Source organism: Cetorhinus maximus, chromosome 20 (assembly GCF_964194155.1).
Source record: "Cetorhinus maximus chromosome 20, sCetMax3.hap1.1, whole genome shotgun sequence".
NCBI lineage: Eukaryota > Metazoa > Chordata > Chondrichthyes > Lamniformes > Cetorhinidae > Cetorhinus > Cetorhinus maximus.
Genome location: NC_135898.1, coordinates 17,479,303 through 17,502,370, shown reverse-complemented (window position 1 = coordinate 17,502,370; position 23,068 = coordinate 17,479,303). Strand labels below are relative to the sequence as shown.

The 23,068-nt window shown below is 39.1% G+C and overlaps 1 protein-coding gene across 8 annotated transcripts in view; it reads left to right on the top strand.

Moving 5' to 3' along the window:
* Nucleotides 1-22,784, top strand: part of tet3 (tet methylcytosine dioxygenase 3) — a 541,392-nt gene extending 518,608 nt beyond the window's left edge. For all 8 annotated transcript variants that reach the window (XM_078565650.1, XM_078565649.1, XM_078565652.1 and 5 more), the window contains 3 exons: nucleotides 1,594-1,731; nucleotides 8,647-8,980; nucleotides 11,642-22,784. In XM_078565650.1, coding sequence (XP_078421776.1) covers nucleotides 1,594-1,731; nucleotides 8,647-8,980; nucleotides 11,642-13,482 — 2,313 coding nt within the window. In that variant the 3' untranslated portion in view covers nucleotides 13,483-22,784. The remainder of the gene's footprint in view (nucleotides 1-1,593; nucleotides 1,732-8,646; nucleotides 8,981-11,641) is intronic.
* The last annotated feature ends 284 nt before the right edge of the window (nucleotides 22,785-23,068 follow it).

The following is a 23,068-nucleotide window of genomic DNA, read 5'->3' as shown; positions in this document are numbered from 1 at the left end:
AGTCTTCAGTACTATTGCCGGAATATTGTCAGAGCCATAGCCTTTTCAGTGTCTCATACCTTCAGCCGTTTTTTGATATCACATGGAATGAATGGAATTGGCTGAAGACTGGCATCTGTGGTGTTGGGGACCTCCGTAGGAGGCCTAAGATAGATCACCCACTCGACACTTCTAGCTGAAGATTGTTGCAAATGCTTCAGCCTGATCTTTTGCACTGATATGCTGGGCTCCCCCATTATTGAGGATTGGGATATTTGTGGCGCCTCCTCCTCCAGTGAGTTGTTTAATTGTCCACCAGCATTCACGACTGGAAGTGGCAGAACTGCAGAGCTTAGGTCTGATCTGTTGGTAGTGGAACCATTTTGCTCTGTCTATTGCTTGCTGTTAATGCTGTTTGCATGCAAGTAGTTGTGTTGTAGCTTCGCCAGGTTGACACCTCATTTTTAGGTATGCCTGGTACTGTTCCAGGCATGCCCTTCTGCACTCTTCATTGAAGTATTTGACAGTTGACAGCACTGCACATGGCTCATGGTTTGTATGGTGTCAGCAATGGCTGAGTGTTAGTATTTGTGTCTCTGAATAAGAAGGCTATGAGTTCAAGACCGCTCTAGGACTTCATATAGTCCAACCTGATGCTTAAGTGTGATACTAAAAAAGTTTGAAATGCTTGTCTTTTAGGTGAAATATTAAAATGAAACCTTTCTGCTCTCTCAGGTTATTGTAAAACAGCCATTGGCACTATTCTAACAATTGCAGTGAGTTGCCCGGGTGCCTAGCCAGTATCTATCCCTCAACCGATATCATAAAACAGATTATTTGGTAATTTTAGGAATTTAAGAGCAGGTGTAAGCCATTCAACCTGTCGAGCCTGCTCCACCATTCAATTAGATCATAGCTGATCATCTACTTTCCAGCACTAACCCCATATCCCTTGATGTAATTAGTATCCAGAAATCTATCGATTTCTGTCTTGAACAAGCTCAATGCTTGAGCTTCCACAGCCCCCCAGAGTAGAGAATTCCAAAGATTCACTACGCTCTGAGTGAAGAAATTCTTCCTCACCTCAGTCCTAAATGGCCTGCCCCTTATTCTGAAAATGTGCTCTCTGGTTCTAGACTCTCCAGGCAGGAAAAACGTCCTGTCTACATTGACCCTCTATCTACATCTACCCTGTCATGTCCAATAAAAATTTTGTAAATTTCATCAATCTCGTTCATGTTTGCGCGTCCTTGCTGGGTGCAAACTAGTTTTTATGTTTACTAACATTATACCAGTTACTACACTTCAAAACTACTTATTTGGCTTTGAACTGTATTGGAGCATGAACACCGCTATTTAAATGCAAGGACTCTATTTCCTTTTAATCTAATAGTTCATTTGTAGTGGATTAGTATGATTGCAAAAATATATACTTTCTTTTAGCTCCTTCACCATAACATTAGCAAATACTATACATGTACAAGACCTTTGCTGTTCATTTAAGAGTATAATGACAACTATGATAACCATATAATACTGATCTATGAAACATGTATCTAAACTTGATAAAAAGAAAAACAATAAAAAAAAACATGTCATTCATTATCTCAACAGGTTACAAATGAACAAGTAGCCCCCGATTGCAGACTCGGCAAAAAAGAAGGAAAACCATTTTCTGGCGTAACTGCATGTATGGACTTCTGTGCCCATGCTCACAAAGATCAGCACAATATGTACAATGGTTGTACTGTGGTATGTAAACTAATATTTTGTATGAAATCAATATTTATTCAGTTTAGTGCCTCAAATAAAATCTTGAATCCCATATTTTCAAAACAATGCAACTATGCTGCATTCAAAACTTTTCTTTCATTTATTTCCACATTTTTCATTCAAATAACTGCCATCAGGGTGTAGTGGTGCAGTGGGTTAGACACAGACCTTTCATCTCTTGGACCCAAGTTCAAATTGAGCTGAGACCAACAGAACAAGAGTCACTTCTGTCTGCTGGCTGTGAAGGTTCCAATGTCAACTAAGTTTGAGCAGTCTCAATTCGGCTGCATTTGTTGCCAGTGCAGGCGCAGCTGTATGATGACAAGCCCGGGTTAATGGTCACCATATTTATAAAAGACAATGTGCATGTCATCACTGGCAGCAGGAGGAGAGAATGTTGTGAATTTCAATCCTTGATTGAAGCGATGGATTTTGGAAACTCCTTTTACAGGAGATTTGAAGGGAAGGATTTGCAGATGGGAAACTAAAATCTTTTTGTTGTGGGATATTTTACTGCAGTCACATTGTTCAGTGTTTTTAAACTCTGTCTCACTATCCCAGTAATGTAAGGGATTGTAGGTTGCTGTGAGTGTTAGACTATATTGCCTCATCTAATACTCACAGCAACCTACAATCCACTTACATTACTGGGATAGTGAGACAGAGTTTAGAAACACTGCCCAACATGAGTGCAATCCCAGAAGGAAATGATTTTAGTTTCCAATCTGTAAACCTTCCCTCTCACTTCTGGCACTCTGAGTTCCAAGCTGCAGGCTTTAGCAGTGACATCATTAGATTTCTGCACATACACAGTATCGGTGGCCATCTTGCGCAGCCATATTGCATTGGCGTAAGACATAGTGGGCGGAATCGTCCCAGATTTGCACTAAGTGCGGTAGCGGGTGGGAAAAAGGACATTTTATCCGCCGGCTGCAATAGTGACTTCTCACGCTATATCGTCCCAAACCTACCATATTAATTATGCGTTCCTGGGAAACATAAGACCATAAGACATAGGAGCAGAAATTAGGCCATTCAGCCCATCGAGTCTGCTCCGCCATTCAATCATAGCTGATAAGTTTCTCAACCCCATTCTCCCGCCTTCTCCTCGTAACCTTTGATCCCCTTACCAATCAAGAACCAATCTATCTCGGTCTTAAATACACTCAATGACCTGGCCTCCACAGCCTTCTGTGGCAATGAATTCCATAGATTCACCACTCTCTGGCTAAAGAAGTTTCTCCTCATCTCTGTTCTAAAAGGTCTTCCCTTTACTCTGAGGCTGTGCCCTCGGGTCCTAGTCTCTCCTACTAATGGAAACATCTTCCCCACGTCCACTCTATCCAGGCCTTTCAGTATTCTGTAAGTTTCAATCAGATTCCCCCCTCATCCTTCTAAACTCCATTGAGTATAGACCCAGAGTCCTCAAACATTCCTCATACGTTAAGCCTTTCATTCCTGGGATCATTTTCGTGAACCTCCTCTGGACCCTCTCCAGGGCCAGCACATCCTTCCTGAGATACGGGGCCCAAAATTGCTCACAATATTCTAAATGTGGTCTGACCAGAGCCTTCTAAAGCCTCAGCAGCACATCCCTGCTTTTATATTCTAGTCCTCTTGAAATAAATGCCAACATTGCATTTGCTTTCCTAACTACCGCCGTTTTGATGGCGAGTGGGCTCGCATTCGCCTGCCAAGCCATCACCTCGCTGCTTCATCATGCCAGGCGCCATATTTAAAGTGCAGCCGCGCGCAAACCTCTCAGTGCTTCCAGCCCACGACGGCTACACAGAAGACATGGCCCCGAAAGGCAAAAAGACTGCAGCCCTCAGGTTTAATGAAGCGTCCCTCAAGTGCCTTTTGGACGCAGAGAAGCCAACGTGATGTCCTGTACCCCCACTCTGGCCGCAGGATGAGCAGCAACATCATCAATCCGGCTTAGGATGCACTGGCAGTGATGGTCAGTCCCAACGCCTGCAAAAGAGGACAGCCATCCAGTGCCAAAAGAGGATGAATGATCTCCTCCGTTCTGCCAGGGTAAGTCACTCTTCTCATCACTCTCAACTCACATACTCACAAAACCATCACACATCCACAGCAACCTCACTCACTGCCAGTTCGAGGGTCATCATCATTCACTCTCTCACACACCTTCATTGTCCTCCTCCCATCCATGGGACCACTCACCACCCACACATGCCAGGTATACATGTCATCTGGCCTGGCAGGCGTCATGCTTACATTCTCTCCATCTCTATTCACGCAGGACAGGCTGGCACACAACATCAGGAAGAGATTGAGGAATGCCTGAAATCAAGGTCCTCACGGACTTTGAAAACAGAGCCATCCAGCTGCTCGGTGAGGATCTGGACTGTTCCTGTGCTGAAATGAGGTTGGCGGCGCTCTACCAAGTGACGATCCAGCAGTACAACATCCATCAGACAACCATGCTGAGAGTGATGTGCCATGTTTCACAGGCCACTCCCATGCACTAATTATCTCCCCTTGCTTTCGCAAGCACTTCTGGGAACCAGCCGATGGAGTTCACAACTCAGGGCCTCCAATCAAGCCCCGAAGAAACTTCTGAAGAGGAATCTGAAGGCACCCACCTTGAAGAACTGTCACAGTGCTCACCCACACCCTCCATCACTGCAGAGACACAAACTTTGGTAGGATCTAGCTTTTGTGTAACCTCGGGATCACAATCTGGTGAGCACATCACACTTTCTGATCCACAGCAGGTGGCAGTAGGGACTTCCCAGGTATCCGCCACTCGGAAGACTGTTGGAGCCCAGAAATTTGCTGAGTCCGAGTCAAATGACGAGCCTTTGGACTCGGTCATGTCTCAGTTGCTGCTGTTGCAAAGGCAAGCTCAGGAAAATCAGGAAGGGATGTCTGATGCACTCCTCAGATTGCAAGGCACAATGGAGGAGTCTGTCTGCCTTCAAGCTGAGGTGATAGAGCCTATTGCCAATGCACCGAAGTCAACACTGGTAGGATGGCATCCGCCATGGAGACCTTGGTCCAGGACATCACTCCTGTACTGCTGCGTGGGCTGAACTCCATCCATGATACCATAGTTGGCCTCCACAGTGTGTACGCAAAAGGGATGCAGGGCAGCTCAATCTCACTCCAGCTTCCCCTTCTCCACAAGGGGTCAGATAGGGGCACTTGAGCACCCATAGGAAGGAGGGTCAGCACCCTGGGGCCATCCACCCAAGTGACTCTTCCTGTGACCCCAGCAGCTCAAATTCCACAGGACGAGGATGGTGCCACTACCACACAGCAGGACTCTGAAAGCAGGATGGGGTCCTCCAGGCCTTGGCCCTCCAGAGGATGCCCGCCAAGGTCATCACAGACAGGGCGTAGCAGTCAGCTGGCTGCCTCCACCTCCGCTGCAGATATCCGGGGAACACCAAGATATAGCAGCAGGGTAAGGAAGGTTAAGAAGATGTAGTTGCACAGCCTGGGCATGGGTGTTACTTGTACATAATGTTCACTTTTGTAAATAAACTCTCAACGATGTCTCCCTGCCTATGGCTCCTTGTTCTGGTGAGCAGTATTCATGTCACTCAGATGTGAAACCTTTCTGCACAAGATAAAGGCAGGTGTCTCAGTAAGGCCTCTTCCCCATGCTTTGTGCAGCCTTCAGACCAAAGTGATGGTCCGGCCTCTCACTCCCTGGACATATTAGCAATGCCTGCACCTCGATGGTGCTTGTTGTTACTGCCAGAATGTCGTAGGCAGGTGTCACAGAGCAGCATCTTTAAGGTGGGGCTGGCCCCCATCTCGTCAGCATCTGTGAAGAGTACGCTGTGCTCCTGAAGGGATCAAGTGTGGAAGGTGGACAAAGGATCAGGTGCTTTTAAAGTTTCATGGTTGTGTCTCCATGATATGACACTGATCATTGGAGGAGACCTCCAGCTCCTCCATCTCCTCCCCAGCCAGCTCCTCTCCCCATTGCAGCACCAGGTTATAAAGGGCGTAGCAGGCAATGATGATGTGTGACATCTTCTGTGGACTGTATTGCAGGGCTCCACCAGACTGGTCCAGGCACCAGAACCTCATTTTCAGCATCCCGATGGTTTGCTCCACCAAGTTGCGAATTGCAGCATGAGCCTCGTTATAGCTTCACTCTATTGCAGTCTGAGGCCATGAGGCCCACATCTAGTTCACCAGGCTCCATGCTCATGATATACTCCTCCTGCAAGATGAAAGGGAGAGACAGGTGGGTGAGCTTGGGTGTTCTAAGAACCTCTCTTGGTTAAGTCTGAAGGCCCCTTAACGCATCCCAGAGGGTGCTGGCCACCACTTGGATGGCCAGAGTTTAGTGCGCCACATGGCTGCCTGAAACCCCACCCTCCTCCGCCCCACTCCACCTAACCGATTGGCAGCAGCTTTGGCCATTGGATTGCATGCTGTGCTAACTCGCACTGCAAGGCTGCGCTGTTAGTTTGAACCATGGGACGGACTAGTCCAAACTGGGATGACGATTTTTCAAGGGGCTGTGAGCACCTCCACCAGTAACAGCTCCATGACCAGCTTTAGCAAGGAGATCGTACAACGTGCCCAGTTGTCCAACTGTTCTGCAGGCGACTAAAATGCTCATTAGTTTACAGTCTGTGCCCGAGGGATGAAAAGCTCTGGAGCGCTTGGTGGCACTTTCATGCCTCTGCATTGCTTGAGTGGGCAGATAAGCTAGAGACCCAACTACACACACATCAATGTGGCTGCATCTGAACTGTCTCAGCTGCAGAGGAATGGTCACTTCATACAAGGTTTCCCTAATGCGTCGCCACTTCCCTCCCCACCACACCGCACATGCTTGTTCACTACCTTCAACTGTAGGGCGCAGGGCAGCCCTTGGCCACCCAACCCCGGCCCCAAGATACATCAACCAAATGGCAGCCCTTGCGCGCCCCCCCCCCCCCCCCCCCCCCCCACCCCGGCCCCTCTCCAAGTCCATCAGGCAAACCATGCAAGCGTTGCACAACGTTACTGTGCACTCACCTCCGAGTTCCCTTCAAAGTGCAGCCCGCCAAGTGGACGCCTTATATATGCTGTTGTGAAACACGTCGGCGTGCAATCACGGTGACATGGGCAGACGATCTAGGTAGGCGGAAGATTTTGGCAGGCTGTCCTTATGCAGATGTATTAAAATGAGGTTCCCGACATCCGACAACGGGAAACGCAGCCCGCCATCAAAGGGCTGAGCAGATGATTGAAAACTGGTTTCATGACTTCGTGAAATCGATTTTTGGCCTTCTCGCCATATTGTCCGCTCACGCCGTCGAACACACCCGATGCCAGCGGGCACAGAAAATTTTGCCCAGTGTCTCAATTCAGTTTCTTGTGAGTTTGGGCCTCCAGCACAAAATTGTTCTTAATAGTAACTGGCAATCTTGACAGAGATCAAAGGATGGTTAGCATGGCTGATGGAAATAGTATTACACTTGTGCAATAGGGAATGCTTTTTCATAACTGGAGATATGGTTGAATGAAGTGGAAGGATCTTTACTTCTGGCTGTGTCATACATGATCTGGGATAACTTGATCCTGATCATGAAATGGGAAAAGTTCCATTCCTCCCAGCACAAATATCCACTACCTAGATGTGCATAAAAAGTGATCTTAAAATAAGTTTCTGGCATTGTCTTGGAAAAGGAGGTCCTGTCTACACTATTTTTATCCCCAGCTTTCCGGAAGATGGTGGCCAGGACTTTCCGGTCTCGCCCGCCAGCAGTCAACAGATGTTTGGCTGCTCCGTCAAATTTTCTGTTCCATGGAAAATCCCAACTGATGATCTTGCTGGGATATATTTACCCAAAAATTATCAGCTGTCTGGTCCATCATATAAGTGGTCATTCATCTTGTGTACACCCAGACTGTGAATTTTCGAAGACCCTTTGCTGAGGGCAAATTCAAGTCCAACATTACATGACGTGCACACACAGGCATTGGTTAACAATGAGGAATAATTGCCAACTTTCCGCTCCTTGGCTAAAGATTCTTAAGATTAATTAAATAAGCCTCACATTATTATTTCAGCAGAAGCTGATACTTAGTTCATCTCTTTGGCTCTGAAGTAACACTGAGACTTTAGGGAAGTTCTGAAAACTCAATTCTAAAAGCACTGATCATTTTCACTGTATGCCATGATAGCATGACACGTCACAAAATGACAATTCTGCACATAATTTTGTTTTCAGCATTATTGATAAGTGACATTTAAAAATAAGTGAAAGCACGTATGATGAGCATATTATTGATTTATCACTTTCCTCACAGGATGTGTTAAAATGATGTTATACAAGATAGTGCACAATTTCACAACTGTGATGCATGATGGAACACTGCCACATGATGCCAATGCACAGTACTGCACAGACTTTCATTCCTGTTTGAGACGGATTAAAGGAGAAGGGAAAAAAATCTGATTTTTTTTCACATTGAAGACAGAAAATGCTAGAAACATTCGGCAATTCAGGTGGCATTTCTTGAGAGAAAAACAGAATTAAAAATTTCAGGTTGACGACATATTGACCCAGTAGTTATGAGGAGGCACGTTGGGGGTCATGGCCAACAACAAACCTGCAAATGCAGTAACCTGGCCAGCAGCCAGCCAGATTAAGCCAGGGAGTGGAGAGGGAGGGAGAGAATGTGAAGGCAGAGGGGTCTCAGGCAGAGGTGCCTGAAAACTGAGTTCCATTTCTGTCAGATTACAGGGGTTCAGTACTTTATATGTCAAACTGCAGATGTGTGCTAGCTGTTGCTTATATATAGTTTATCTGAATTATAAAAGCTGGGTAATAAACATCATGTGTTACTGATTGTCACAGGAATACTTAAATAATCTGTTTGCGATATTTATCTGTTTGGGATATTTATTCAAAGGTTTGTACATTAACAAAAGAAGACAATCGGAAGATAGGAACAACACCAGAGGATGAGCAATTGCATGTGCTTCCACTGTACAAGGTGTCAACAACTGATGAACACGGTAGTGAAGAGAATCAGAATGAGAAGATTAAAGCAGGAGCAATACAAGTGCTTACAGCATTCCCCAGGGAAGTAAGAATGCTGCCTGAACCAGTTAAATCGGCACGTCAGAAGAAATTAGAAGCAAAAAGGGCAGCTGAAAAACAGAGAAACCAAGCAAAGAAACTTTTGGCTGGAAAACTAAAACAGGAAGCAGAAGATTTGAAGTGTAGCACTCCACAAAACAAAGGTATTTTGTTTTTTTATAAACTAGCTATATATATATATAAAATACACATTTAAGAATTAATTTAATTAAGCTTGTTATTTGAGGGTTATCTACATTTTCTTATTGTCCTTATATGTCAAAGTTTTAATTACTGTTATTGAGCTTTTCCTTTAATGCTCAAAATTTTCACTTTTAACAACTTGGAAGTTTGGTGAAATTTATTGTTTTTCTTTTGGCGCAGGCTGCCAAAATATCTCCTTTTCCTAGTATTTGTGTGTCAATAAATTCTTGTTTTTTACATGACATTCATAACATCATAAGAATTAGGAGCAGGAGTCAGCCATTTGGCCCCTTGAGCCTGCTCCGCTATTCATTAAGATCGTGGCTGATTATTGTAGCCTTTCCTGTCTGCTCCCATAACCCTTTGACTCCTTTGTAGATCAAGGATCTATCTATCTAACTCAGCCTTGAACATATTCAGTGATCAGGCCTCCACTGTTCTCTGGGGAAGAGAATTCTAAAGACTAATGATCTTCTGAGAGAAGGAATTCCTCCTCATCTCCATCTTAAATGGGAGACCCTTATTTTTAAACTGTGACCCCTAGTTCTAGATTCCCCCATGAAAGGGGGATTCTTCTCAGAATCTACCTTGTCAAACTCTCTCAGGATCTTATATGTTTCGATAAGATCACCTCTCGTTCTTCTGATCTCCCAACCTGCTCAACCATTCCGCATAAGACAACCCCTTCATCCCAGGAATCAGCCTAATGAACCTTCTCTGAACAGCTTCCTATGCAAATGTATCCCTCCTGTAAGGAGACCAAGGGCAGAATTTCACCCATGTCAGGTAGACTTGGCGGGGGCGGTCGGAAAACCGACCGCCACCCGCGATCAGGCTCGGAAGGCAATTTCACACTGGCAGGCCAATTAAGGCCCGCCCAGCATGAAAAGCAAGCAACAGTGCTCAGTGCTGCCTGTGCGGGCGGGGTAAGTGCGAGCACGAACTTCACGCATGCACGCGCTTCATAATCTCCCTGAGGGACAGAGCTGAAGGTGGGCGGATGTGATGTTTTCACCTCTGTTTGTTAGTCTGTTTGTCTGTGAATAATACATCTCAAAAACTAATAGATTCCATAAAACTTGGTACACAGATAAGGTATCATCCAGGGAAGAAATTATTAGATTTTGGCAAAGATCTGGATCCGGACTCTTGAATTCTTTAAAGGACCCGTTAACATTGAGAGATAGGGCAAATAGACCTTTTTTTTAAGTATGCTTTGGGCTGTTTTATTTAGAATGTTGTTGATTGTTTTAAAATGTTGTGGATTGTCTCAGTGGGCTGTGGTACAGTTTGTAAAACCTGTCAAAATGTGATCAGAGTTTTCAGAGCAGTTTCTTGTATATGGATTTGTCTGAAGCCTCTTCAGTGAGATGAAGCTTTTAATAAAAAGATATCTTTTTTCAGCTTTATAGCTGGACAGCATCAGGGAGGGAAAAGCCTTAAGGAAGAGTTGCATAATTATAATGATGTTGAGTTAACACAGCGTGGTGGAGGCATGTGCTCTGCTGAGTGCCTTCTTCACTTGCACTTGCCGTTCCTGCATGCTAACTTTTTCTGATTCATGTATAAGGACAATCAAATCCCTCTGTGCCACAGCATTCTGCAGTCTCTCTTCACTTAAATAATATTTTGCTTTACAATTCTTCCTGCCAAAATGGACAACCTCACATTTCCTATATTATACTCCATCTGCTAAATTTTTGCCCAGTCACTTAACCTATCTATATCCCTTTGCAGCCTCTTTGTATCCACCTGAAAAAGACCCATTAATCCCAACTCTCTGTCTTCTATGTGTTAACCAATCCTCAATCCATGCAAATACATTACCCTAAATACCATGAGTTCCTATCTTGTGCAATCTCGTCTGGAATATAGAAGGTTAAGGGGTGATTTGATTGAGGCTTTTATGATTTTGAAAAGAATTGATAGGATAGATAGACAGAAACTTTTTCTGCTGGGAGAATCTTGGACAAGCAGACATAACCTTAAAATCAGAGACAGGCCATTCAGGAAACAAGTTAAGGAATACTTATTCAAGCAAATGGTGGTAGAATTGTGGAAACCTCTCCCACAAAAAAAAAATTGCTCGCTCAATTAGTGCTGACAACTCTTTAAAGCATGTTCTTTGTGACAAGAATTTGCAGTGAAAATCTTGAAGGGAAAACTTAATTAAACATTTCACTAAAAATCTCATCATACCTAAAAATTCTAAGAACGAAACATTAATTTCTTAATGCTTGCTAATGAAAAGTGAATTTTGAACATTTCTGAGAAAAGATATTTTCACTCAAAGGGTGATAAAAGTTTGAAATAATCTACATACAAGGTACTGGACTCAAAATGGAAGATTCCAGAATGTAGGCAGAGTGAGATGGAGTACAAGAGGGAAGAGTTCAATGGATCAAATGGTCTTTTCCTGTCTTGAATTTTTCCTATGTTCTTATTTTGTGATTTTTTTTTAAACAAATGTTAATTTTTGGACAATAAATGAAGCTCATTATATCTAATTTGTGTAATAACTCCACTGGTTATATTAGACAGGTTATTTTTGATATTTAAAATATGGCTATGTGGGCTACCAATCACTCTAGTGCAACTTGCTTTTTCTCATGTTCCCACAGATGTGACATTGGCAACTGCAACACCCCAACATCACATTACAACTTCAATCAAAATTGAACCACAAGATCACTACAACTCCTACAAACACAGTGGAAATTCAGTTGTTGAGAGTTACACAGTGCTTGGTAGCTGCAGACCCTCCAACTCTTATAGTCTGGGCAATGTCTATCCTTATCATTCTTACTATGCAAGGCCAACCCTGCCTTCCATTAACAATTTTCATCCAAGATATTCATTTTCTTATGGATATTATGGTTATGCAAGTAACCAATTATTTCCCACATCATTCCTTAACTATGGCAGAAGTGATACAAGACCAGGGAGTTTCTCAGGAAACAGCTTTGAGAAGAAGCCTGATGTACAGGAGCTGTGTGCTAATTTCAATCTTGCCCTCAGAAATAACAGGATTGATTGCTCTGACCAGGCTACAGAGATGACACCAAAGCAGATTCATCAACCCATGTTCCAAGGAGGAACAGGATTAGTTTCCCAAACATCGTTATCCACAACATCCAATCAGTCACATCAAATACCAGAGGAAGTCAAAAGAGTTTCACAAAATGCAAACAGTGTAAATCGATTTATCAAACAAGAGCCAGATGACTCTGTTTCCTATTCCCAATCCTGTCACGGGGTTTCAATGAATGTCCATGCAGTAAACAATACCTTTTCTGCTTTACAAATACCACCGAACATAGCCCATCAAGGAAAATCATGGGATATGTTTAAACCAAATGGTAGTTTGATGTCAACTGGAACAGCTGGACATGAAAAACCATGGGGCTTATTCAATCCTACCGATAACACCAAGTTAACTAATACAAATGTTCATGAAAAATGGAACTCAATAACATCTAACAGGAATGCAACAGGATTACCTGCAAAAAATATGCAAGAAAAGCCATGGAATTTACTTACAGATAACAGAAGTGCACCACCATTGCAAAGTGCAAATCTCCAGGAAACAATATGGGATTCGTTTAAAACAGGTGAAGCCATCTCACCACCCTCCATGTCATCTAATGTGAATCTTAAAGACAAATTATGGGAACCTGTGGAAATACAAAATAACTTGTCAGTGATATCAGGTTCTAGCCTACAAGATAAACCATGGGATTTGTACAAAATAAGTAACAGTAAGCCTTCCGTATCCAGCATAAACCTGCATGAGAAAGTGTGGGGTGAAAATGGAACAATGTTACCCAGCACAAACATGGAAGGCAAGCAATGGGATCTTTACAAAGTAAATGAAAATAAGCCAGTATTACATAGTGCAGACATACAGGAACAGCTCTGGGATCCTTACTGCATGAATGAAAGCATGGATGACTTGCCTCCTGATAATGTTAAAGAGGAAGAAGAGGAAGTGTGGTCTGACAGTGAACACAATTTTTTGGATGGGAACATTGGCGGGGTTGCTGTGGCACCAGCTCATGGTTCTATTTTGATTGAATGTGCCAGAAGAGAGCTTCACGCCACTACTCCATTAAAAAAACCAAACCGGTGTCATCCCACACGGATATCTCTTGTGTTTTACCAGCATAAGAACTTAAATCAGCCAAACCATGGCTTAGCTCTCTGGGAAGCAAAGATGAAAATCCTTGCAGAAAGAGCCAAACAAAGGCAGGAAGAAGCAGCAAGATTAGGCTTGCCTCTGGTAAACACCAAGCTTCTTGGGAAAAAACGCAAGTGGGGCAGTGCACCAACTGCAGACACTGAACATGACAAAAAAGACTATTTTCCCACTCGTCAGGCAATGACCATCACAACAAACACTGTTATCACTGTGTCTTCATATGCCTATACCCAGGTAACAGGACCCTACAACCGCTGGATTTGAGATATGTACAACCTTGCGGCCATTTTACCTCACTACAGCAGCTATTTCTGTTGCTGGTTGCGGTGCTTTCCTCTGATGAATATACTGTAGAGGGGAAATTCCACTCAAGTGCAAATCATCTCGAAAGCTGCACTCTGAGCAAAGAATTTTGATTGCAATTGAAAAATTTCTGGTTTTAGCAATCTAATTTATATATCTACATGTTTTTGAACTTATAGTTGCCCATCATACTGAGGGGTAAAAAGAAAACTTTCTATGTCAAATTAGAAAATTAGTATTTATTGTACACCTTTTGTTGTATTTGTTGTTCAAAAAATAATCATTTGTTAGAGAAGCAGCTACTACTTCAGGGCCAGGTTAATTCTGACAGATAACAACATCTCAAACTGTTGAATTATATGTGTAGGGCATCATCTGAAGCAAAACTAAAAGAAAAAGAAACTGGTGCTTTTAAAAAAGTAAGTTTACAGCACAGAGTTCATTTTTTAGTCACAACAGTAAAAATCATCTACACAATCCTTAGCCCAGCATCTTAAATTTGTAAATTGTATTCTGCTGGCCTGGCTGTTGGTGCTCTAAACCTTATTAGCCTGATGTTTCTATTGAAACATTAAACACATGCACTTATATGTAAAAAAATTTCCCATTGTGCCGTTCCGAGGTAGATTATAATGGCAATTAATATCATGGTGCTCCTCCAGCTCATTGTTTTTACAATTCTCTTAACATCTCATTTCACTGAAAAAAGAAATTTACAGTGCATCTAATGTACTCTCTAAAGCAAGCTTAATGATAATGCTGAAGTCATTTTATGACTGATCATTTAGTTGTGTTTCACCAAACATCTTATTTGTAATTGCAGTAAAACCTGTACTTTTGTCACCAGTTTTCAACTTTTTTCCTACTAGCTATATCTGTGTAAACAAAAAAATGGATCACGAAACCATATTAACAAGATGATTTTCTTTTACCGCTATTAAGATAAAAGTATTTCAAAACGTTGCAATTTTAGACCAAAATATAGACTCAATGATTGAACTGTACTAATGATTACCAAATTTATTTCTGTGTCTACTGTCAAGCAAACTAAAATTTCCAGAGCTTCAAATGTACTCAAGATACATTTTGTGTTTTACTCAATAACTAAAGATGGGTTTTACTATAATGACAATGCACCACCAGTCTAAAAGGTAGGCCTGTCATTATCATGCTGTCATTCGAACTGCATTCAGGTGCCTCTTAAGAGTGCTGGGATTCAAATGACAGTTGATTTGATTTTTGTTTTATTCTTAATTTTTACACCATTGGTATAAAAAGAACAGCAGGTTGTGTATTTTACCTGCATCCTATATCCTCCAATTTTAAACTGTAAATATATTAAAAACATTTTAAAGCACTTTCACCTTGATTTTAAAATGACAACTTGAAGTAGTTTATTTAACAGATAATTATTGGGAGAACTACTGTAAATAGCTACAGAATTTTTAGCAAAATATTTCTCCACCTTCCTGCATTTTTTCCTTTAATCTTACACAAACATGTTTAGAGATTAATAATGAATAATGATATGGTTAATCTGTTGGTTCTTGAATTCTACTCATGTTCTGACACTGATAAAGCCCAAAAGTAACTTCAGAATTACTTGTTGGGGTCGTTGAAATACTTGTTTTTGATTAGAAACCATGCTTTAAATAGCCCATTGGTTGAAGTACCAGTTATTTTGCCACATTGAAGCAAGCACAGTGCTGTCAAATTTGATGCGTAAATCACAATTTATATCCTCTTAAAGTAGGCAAACATCAATCCAACCTGCAGTATTTCTAAAGTAGATGTAGAAATAAGGGAGTGGTTTATGATCCAAGCTTACTATACTTAACAATTGTTTTATCTTGAAACCAGTAGGTGTTTACCCAGTTTCACATTTTAAACTGCATGTTTTGTTTAATCTCCTGAGTTTTTAAAATGGGGTATTGAATTACTTGCATGAAAGTAGATCTGCTGATTTTGTACAAATGCTTAATATTTTGACCAAATTTCCTCCTCTGAGCTTGTGTTCAGCTTTGAGGAAGTCACTGTACAGTTTAAAAATGGCATTTTTATTTTTTTATTCCAGCAAAGTATACTGTACATCTAATGTAGTGTTTCAGATACACCAGAAATGACTGTGATTTTTTTTAAAAATGGTCAATTGTGTACATCGCAACGAAAACAAATTTCATCTTAAAAGTTTCAAGTCTCAAAAGAAAATATAATTGATAAGGACATATTATTTATAAGGCATATTGAGCTCCACAAAACGAACTGTAAATATTCTAATTTTGGTTGGTTCTATTCAAATGAATTTGTGTGCCTTCCTTGATTATTTTGTGTCTAATGTCCAAAATCAACAAACCATCCAGAGGACAAAATTTAAGCCTTACCCCCAACACAGTATAAAGTTCAAAATAAGTATAAAATTGTACAAGTAAAACACCAGTCCATAATATTAACTGGATACCAAATTTCCCAGTCTGAATATCTAGTCAAATATTTACAATATAAGCTAATGATTCATAGTTTGGATTCTACATCGTTTAAGAAATCAATTAGAAGTATGTTACAGTGTACATGTCATAGATGCCATTCTTAAACTAGAAGAACAATACCTCAGATCTCAACACTGTTAAAGAATTGAGTATGTTTTCTGAACAGGTTTCTGAATACTTTAATCCTTTGAGGACTATATTAGCATTTACAATAAGAGAATTCTAAAAATTTTCAGGCAATAACAGTGATACAAGAACATCAATCAAAGCTTTGTAGCACAGTCATGATATGCATCATTGAAAGATTACATTATTTCATTCAAGGCCGGTTTGATCCTACTACAGAAAATGGAATATTAGCTTTTTGCCCTTGTTTCATTAGTTTGTCACAAAATGTAATACACATTTTGCTACGTTTCACTAAACTGTGTGAAAGATGAGTGCTTTCAGAGCAGGATTGATTTTGCCAGCCATCCTCCAGACACACACAACCCTGCAGGTAAAATGTTCCTGTTCCACACAGTGCTTCTTCCAGCAACCCTGATGTGAACTGAGAGTGAGTGTGAAATATCAAAAAAAGCTGAAGTTCAAAATATATGATCCTTAGTTGAGAGTCCAATGATCTACCATTGGAGCTACAAAACTGTCTTCAATCTGTATAATATTCTTATCCCATAAGCTAAAAAAACCTGTTCGGCTAGGTACACAGAAAATGTAGTACTCAAAGGATTGACTGAATTGGAATTGCACTCTTGCATGCCATGTTGCAGCGCTATTTCAATAATAATGTGGATTCCTCCCCTTATGCTCAACACACTCAGGCCAATCTATGAAAGATTAAGTTTATTATGCTTTTTCCCTTATTACTGAAAGTGCAGTATAAAAGCTCTCCTGAGCAACAGGTAATTCTAATTCCTGAACCAAACCTCAGGAATTATTTCTGTATGTGCAAACACTAAAGGGTGCTAAAATAAATAACTAAATGTGAAATACCAGCAATTTGTACTCACTGTAAGAGCCTGACATAACTTGAATTACATGCAGGGTAGCTTTTCTTACTGTTTCATAACTCAATGTGGCTAAAGACCACCAACATGCTACTTGTATTTGCTGGTTAAATTTAGGGAAGTACAGTATTTATTTCCAAATCTCAAATGATCGGAGTTGGGCAAATTTGTCAAAGACAAACATAAATGCCACTGATAAAATTTCCATGCAAATGCCACATTAGATGTTGCACAAGACAAAACTGAAAGCTGCTCATTAAAATCCACTGTACTGTGAAAATTAAAATTTCTTGAGAAAAAAGCAGAGATCAGAATTTGGCTTTGAGCCTCAATTTTCCATCAGCAAATAGCAGTAAAACTTAAATTATTGAAGTATATCTTGAAACTAAATTGCTAGTAGCACAGCTTTTAAATTCTGTCAAACAATTGTCAAAATTATGTCAAATACAATGTTGAAAACCCTAAATATATACTAAATTAAATAAACCAATCAGAATTAACTAAGATCAAATTAAAAGACATTTCTCATGTTTAAGGGAAATGTTTTTCAAGTAAAAGCTTTTAACAATCTTGTTCATTTGTGTTTCAACATACAGCATAAATCATATTAAAACGCATCATTACGTCACTTGCACATGATCTTGTTGTGACAAGAATGATGCACTGTTCTTTTTCCTCTCCAGAAATTAAAATATTTATCACAAACATATTTTCATTAAGAAAGTATAGACCAGCTCTTTAAACCCTATCTTATGCCAGTCCCTAAAGTACAAGAATAAATCAGATTTAACCCTGTTGGACTAAATAACTTGTATAGAACCTCATATATTAGGAAAATGGAAATTGGATTCCAAAACTTTTGATTTGTGAATTATGCAAGCAAACTTTTGCTAATCATAGAATGCTGATTACCAACATTGAAAATCCACTATCAGCACATCAGACAGCATGGCATTGAACTTGAGCCCTGGTGCTCTTTAAAAAGTAATGTTTCTCACACAAGTCTGGAAACATCTTGAATGTTAAAGCTTGCAATGTTGTCAACAGTCATTCAAAAATAGGCAGAAACAAGCACAACATCTACTGCAATTAACGTTTTCTGCCATAGCCTAGCATGATTCAGTGAAACGGATTTTGAGTTACAATCATTAATAACATGACCTGCTGAAAGGTGCTACAATATTCTTCAATAAAGTGCTACAGCTTAAATTAAGTTGCAGTGTTCAATGTCACTTTCATACATATTTAGAGGATTAGAAATTTGATTCAGAATTAAAAATATTTTCAATATTGCAACAGAAATTTCTTGTCAGAAAGAACAGAAAATCCATTAGAAATCCTTTACTTTACAGCCTCAATTTAGTTTAAGCAAATTTTCTTGCACAGCTTTGGTAGACATGTAGTATGTACGCAAATATTGTTTTCAGTGCAGACACACAGCACACTCAATTAGGTGCATAGACATACAATGTTAACACTTAGTTAAATTGAAGTTTCTTGTATTAAAATGTGACATCTAAGGGGAAGTATGTTAAATGTGTGTATTTTTGGTGCAACTTTCTTATGGTTAAATGATTTAAGGCAGCTCAGCTTCATATGGCCTTTCTGGTTTCTTCAATTACAAAAATGTTAGCTTTTGTTACCCATTCTGCAGCAACATGCTTGCATTGCCTGTGCTTAAATGTTGGCATAAATTTATGCTTTATCCATGTGGCTTTATTTTGTATATCAGTATTTGTAAATATGAAGTATGTTTTAAACTTCTTCCAAATTGCTTTTATATTTTCTTTTGTTTTTATTTGAGGTGCTATTCAATTTGTCCAGTCAGGTGTTCCTTCCCCTTTTTTTTAATAAATGTTTGTGTTTTGGTTGTACAGAAATATGGATTCTGTTTGGTGACTTCCTTGTCCTAAAACGCAGGAATATATGTTTTTCCTACATTCCTTAAATAATTTCTAACATTAGGAAAATCTTGTAGTTAAGATGCAAATAAGCATGGCTTTCAAAAAACCTGAATTTTAAAAGAAGAGTTTTTTAAACAAACCTACAACATTAGGGCATGCTTTCTTCACTTTGGTAACTACTATTATAACTCAGTGCTTTTCTGGCAAGATACATTTCCTTTAAAAAGATTATGAGTTATAGGGTATACTTTTCAATAGGTAGTTAGATAAAATAACATTAGAATATTAACTCTGTGGTATTCCCACAGACACTAAACTTTAAAGATTCACGGGTAAAATTTTCCATCTTTGCTGCATAAGAGCCACTCCTAGCATTGACTTAACAGCATTTATCATATTGTTTAGGTACTGCAAGAGCAATTTTCTTGTTCGGAATAACAAAAGACCTGGTTGGGAGCAGGGGCAGGTTGCCTCCTTTTTAGGAGAGGCGGGTGGGCGGTTGTGAAGTTTTTCATATTCCCTAGTCTTATACATTATAGTGTTGGGGAAAATGTTCTGAAGCTGCAGAAATGTAGTAACAAAATGCACACTCAGCACATTCTTGCAATTTCAATTATGTCTGCTGCAACCCATGAAGACCAAATGACAATTAACACAATGACATCCAGATTTCAAACGGAAGTATCTTGAGCAGGAAGGCATACTAAGATAGTAGCACAATTGAGATGTTTTAAATATCATGAGAAAATGGTTTATGCTATTTGACACTGGTAGCTGCATTACAAAATTGGACCGGGCAATACTCATTCTATGCTATCCAGCTCAAACTTCATTTCCCCTGTCTAGAAAGAGCTTTGCACATGTGTAGTCACATTCATGCACAGAGCTTAACTTCTAACAGTAAAAACTTAAATGTTTAGTCACAGTGGATGGGAGCACCTGCATTTTCTAAGCATTTAAATTTACTTCAGGTAGGTTTAAAAATACTTAGTCGGCCCAAGGGACCTCTGAGTACTTTTTGAACAGTTTGACAATACACCAGAGTTTAATGGTGTCAAACAGAAGCAGTGTGAGACAACCTCCTGTAGAGGGTTTCATTCTTCTTTCTGAAGTCAGCTCAGGCCCTGACTCCATTGCAACTTTCTGCAAAGCAAAAACCACCTCGTGATGTTAACGTTGTAATGTAAACACACTTTAAACACATCAAAACACTGCAATTGTGTTACTTCTTTCTTTCATTTAGTTAGTTTTGGAGTGGTACGTATGCAGTTATTCTTTCTTAGAATGCTGACTTTATAATTCATAAAGAAAGCATGTTATTTCACAAAGTGCACATAACAGAGAAGGTATTATATGTCCTTTCTCTATTATTGAAGAACGCATAAACAATTTACGCTATCTCAGATGCTCTGGTCAACTATGAGTGTTACAACAAGGAGTTAGTGTATATACTTTTTATTTTTATTTGTGGAAATTGTAAATTCCCAGTGGCTTGCCAATATTCAGAGATTTCCTCAGATCCTTGCAGCATGTAAGTCAGCAAACACACCTTTTTGATGTAAAAATATGCTATTAATCATGTGACTGGTAGAGGGTATTGCAAGGGTTGCTGTTGCAGTAAGATACTGTGTTGTATACTTTGTATATTATTGTATAGAAAAAATTACTCTGTTTTTGTTTTAGTGATTGGGCTTATATATCTTTTATAATTTATCTGTGTACTGGCAAGGATATGTACAGGGTGGAAAAAATGATCAAAAATCTGTAATGAATTTTTGTCAATAATTGATGGTCAATAACAAGCAAATTAGTATGGGATTCCACTTGTTAAAACAATCAGTCATAAAAATACCTAAACTGAATTTAAATTCAAAATGTTATGAAAATGAACTAGTTCAGATAAACAGAATATTTGACCAAACACCCATACTTGTACAATTTGTAGTTTTAAAGAGAGGATCTTCCATTTAATCTGAAGGGCATATTCTAATTAAAACTCGAATGTCCATGAAACATTTTTAAATATTCTCAATTTGTAAACTTTGTTTCAATTTGGCTAGAGAAATGTAGCTTTAATAGACCTCAAACAAATGAACAAGCATTGCATCTCATTAAGTGTTGGTTCCTGAGTCTAAATTTCTGTACCTAATTCCGATTTTGTTTCTGCAAACTGTACATTTTAGTTCTGGATTATAATTGTCAGTTAAAATCTTTTTGATTAGCCTGTGTCCAGCAGATAATCACTTCTCTATGTTCATGACAGAAAATGGTTTATTCCTGGATGGGTAATTTGGCTTCTATCTGTCCATTGGAACATGGAAAATGTGGACTTAAAGAAATCAGCATTGCTACTTTGAATACACCTGCACGTTGCAGGTGTGTGTTATTTTTTACACATCATCATAATAATGGGTATTTTTTTTTTGTATGGGACAACCAAAGCTTAACTTATATGTGATGCATGAACAGGCACTTTGTAACCATTGTTTTCTTCTAGCCCTGGATCAAAATCAGTCTTAGTAAAACAAGACTGAGTGATAACTAGGGTTTTGGACTTGAGCCTAGGACTTGAGCTAAATTTATTTTAAGTCTTCTCAGCAGAAATGTTTCAAGCACCTGGAATGTCCAATATAACTGAAACATTGCTCTCATGATTTAAAACTCTGCAATGTATTTACTATATATTGTTTAATATAGCAAAGCTGTAAAACAGTTCCAACATGTAGATTTTTGCTTCATGCCAATTAAATGGAAGACAGCTCTTTAAAACTAGACTACAAACTTTTTCTTGAGCTCACCTGCAGTTAGCTGTAAATAATTAAAATTAAGAATGCTGCAGTTTAATTTTTTTGGCACAACCACTGGCTGTAAATCTTGCAAAATCTAAACAAAATCACTTTGATGTGTTTGAATTGAAATCTATATTTAAAAAGGTGCAAACATGTTCAATTTTAATTTTTTTTTGTTTACTTTGCTTTATATTAAAAAAATCATGCTATTAATGTCCTGAACTAATTTAAATAGCTGCCTAAAAAAAAAATCACGGAATATAGTGTGGCCTAATTTAACTTTTCTTTCCACTCTGACATCAGGGATACTTTTAACTGCGATGTATCGGTATGCCATCTTTGCTTATTTTATCATACATCTTTCAGGGATTTTATTTTGGGCTTCGAATTCTTCTATCCATGTTGTAAGTGTAACAAATAAGCTTATTCTGTTGCTTTGGTTAACAAAAAAAAACTTTGTATATTATGTCAAAGCTGTAGTGTATAATGTTCTAAAAGCCTGTCTTTTTTTATTATTTTGTAATGTATTTAAGGAATTAGGGGTGAGAAAAGATGGATCATGAAAGAATAAAACAATAGGAAAATATTGTTCAAATTTGTTTTTTGTATTCAATTTTTGACTATAAAAATGTTATACATACTGTGTAACAAGTTCCTCAGACACAAGAGGTTAACTTGTAACCCATACTTGAAACTTTCTTCTTTGTTAAAAGTCAGTGTCCGCTACTTGAAATGAAGTTTGCAGTTTGATGGATGAAAAGTAGCATAAAAAATCCAGATGGAATAGGATCATTGTGTACCTTACTGCAGATATTCGTACAGTAAATATTTTGCTGAAAGTTTTATTTTGGGTTGATTTATTCTTTAATTTTCTTTTATTTTTCTTCAATGGTCTTATTCAGTAGTCCATAATTGTATTGTTAAGGCTCTGATTCAAGACAAGGATTCCTTTTGATTTTATTGTATTGTACACAAAAAGGTTGTTTGCAAGAACTTCCTTGTAAATGTATTCTTCCTGATCATTTTGAAATATTGTGGGTGTTTTAATAAATTTTATATTTATTTTTTGCACTCAAAGCACTGGCTTTTGTTCCCATTTGTGAGACTCAAAATTGCGTTACAATATTGAGGCAAGGCCACAATTATTATTTAACATGGCATTGTTTGATGCTGACCAATATATTCTTTGCATTTGAAAATGTAACATTTCATGTGTAATATTCATGAAGTTTTTTAGACATGAAAAATAATTTGATTCTTTATTTAACACTTTCATGTCCATGCCCTGACACTTCTTGTTATGCCAAGAAATTAAAGAATCCTCTCTGTTTATTCCATAGATTTGTGATGAGTTAAAGAAA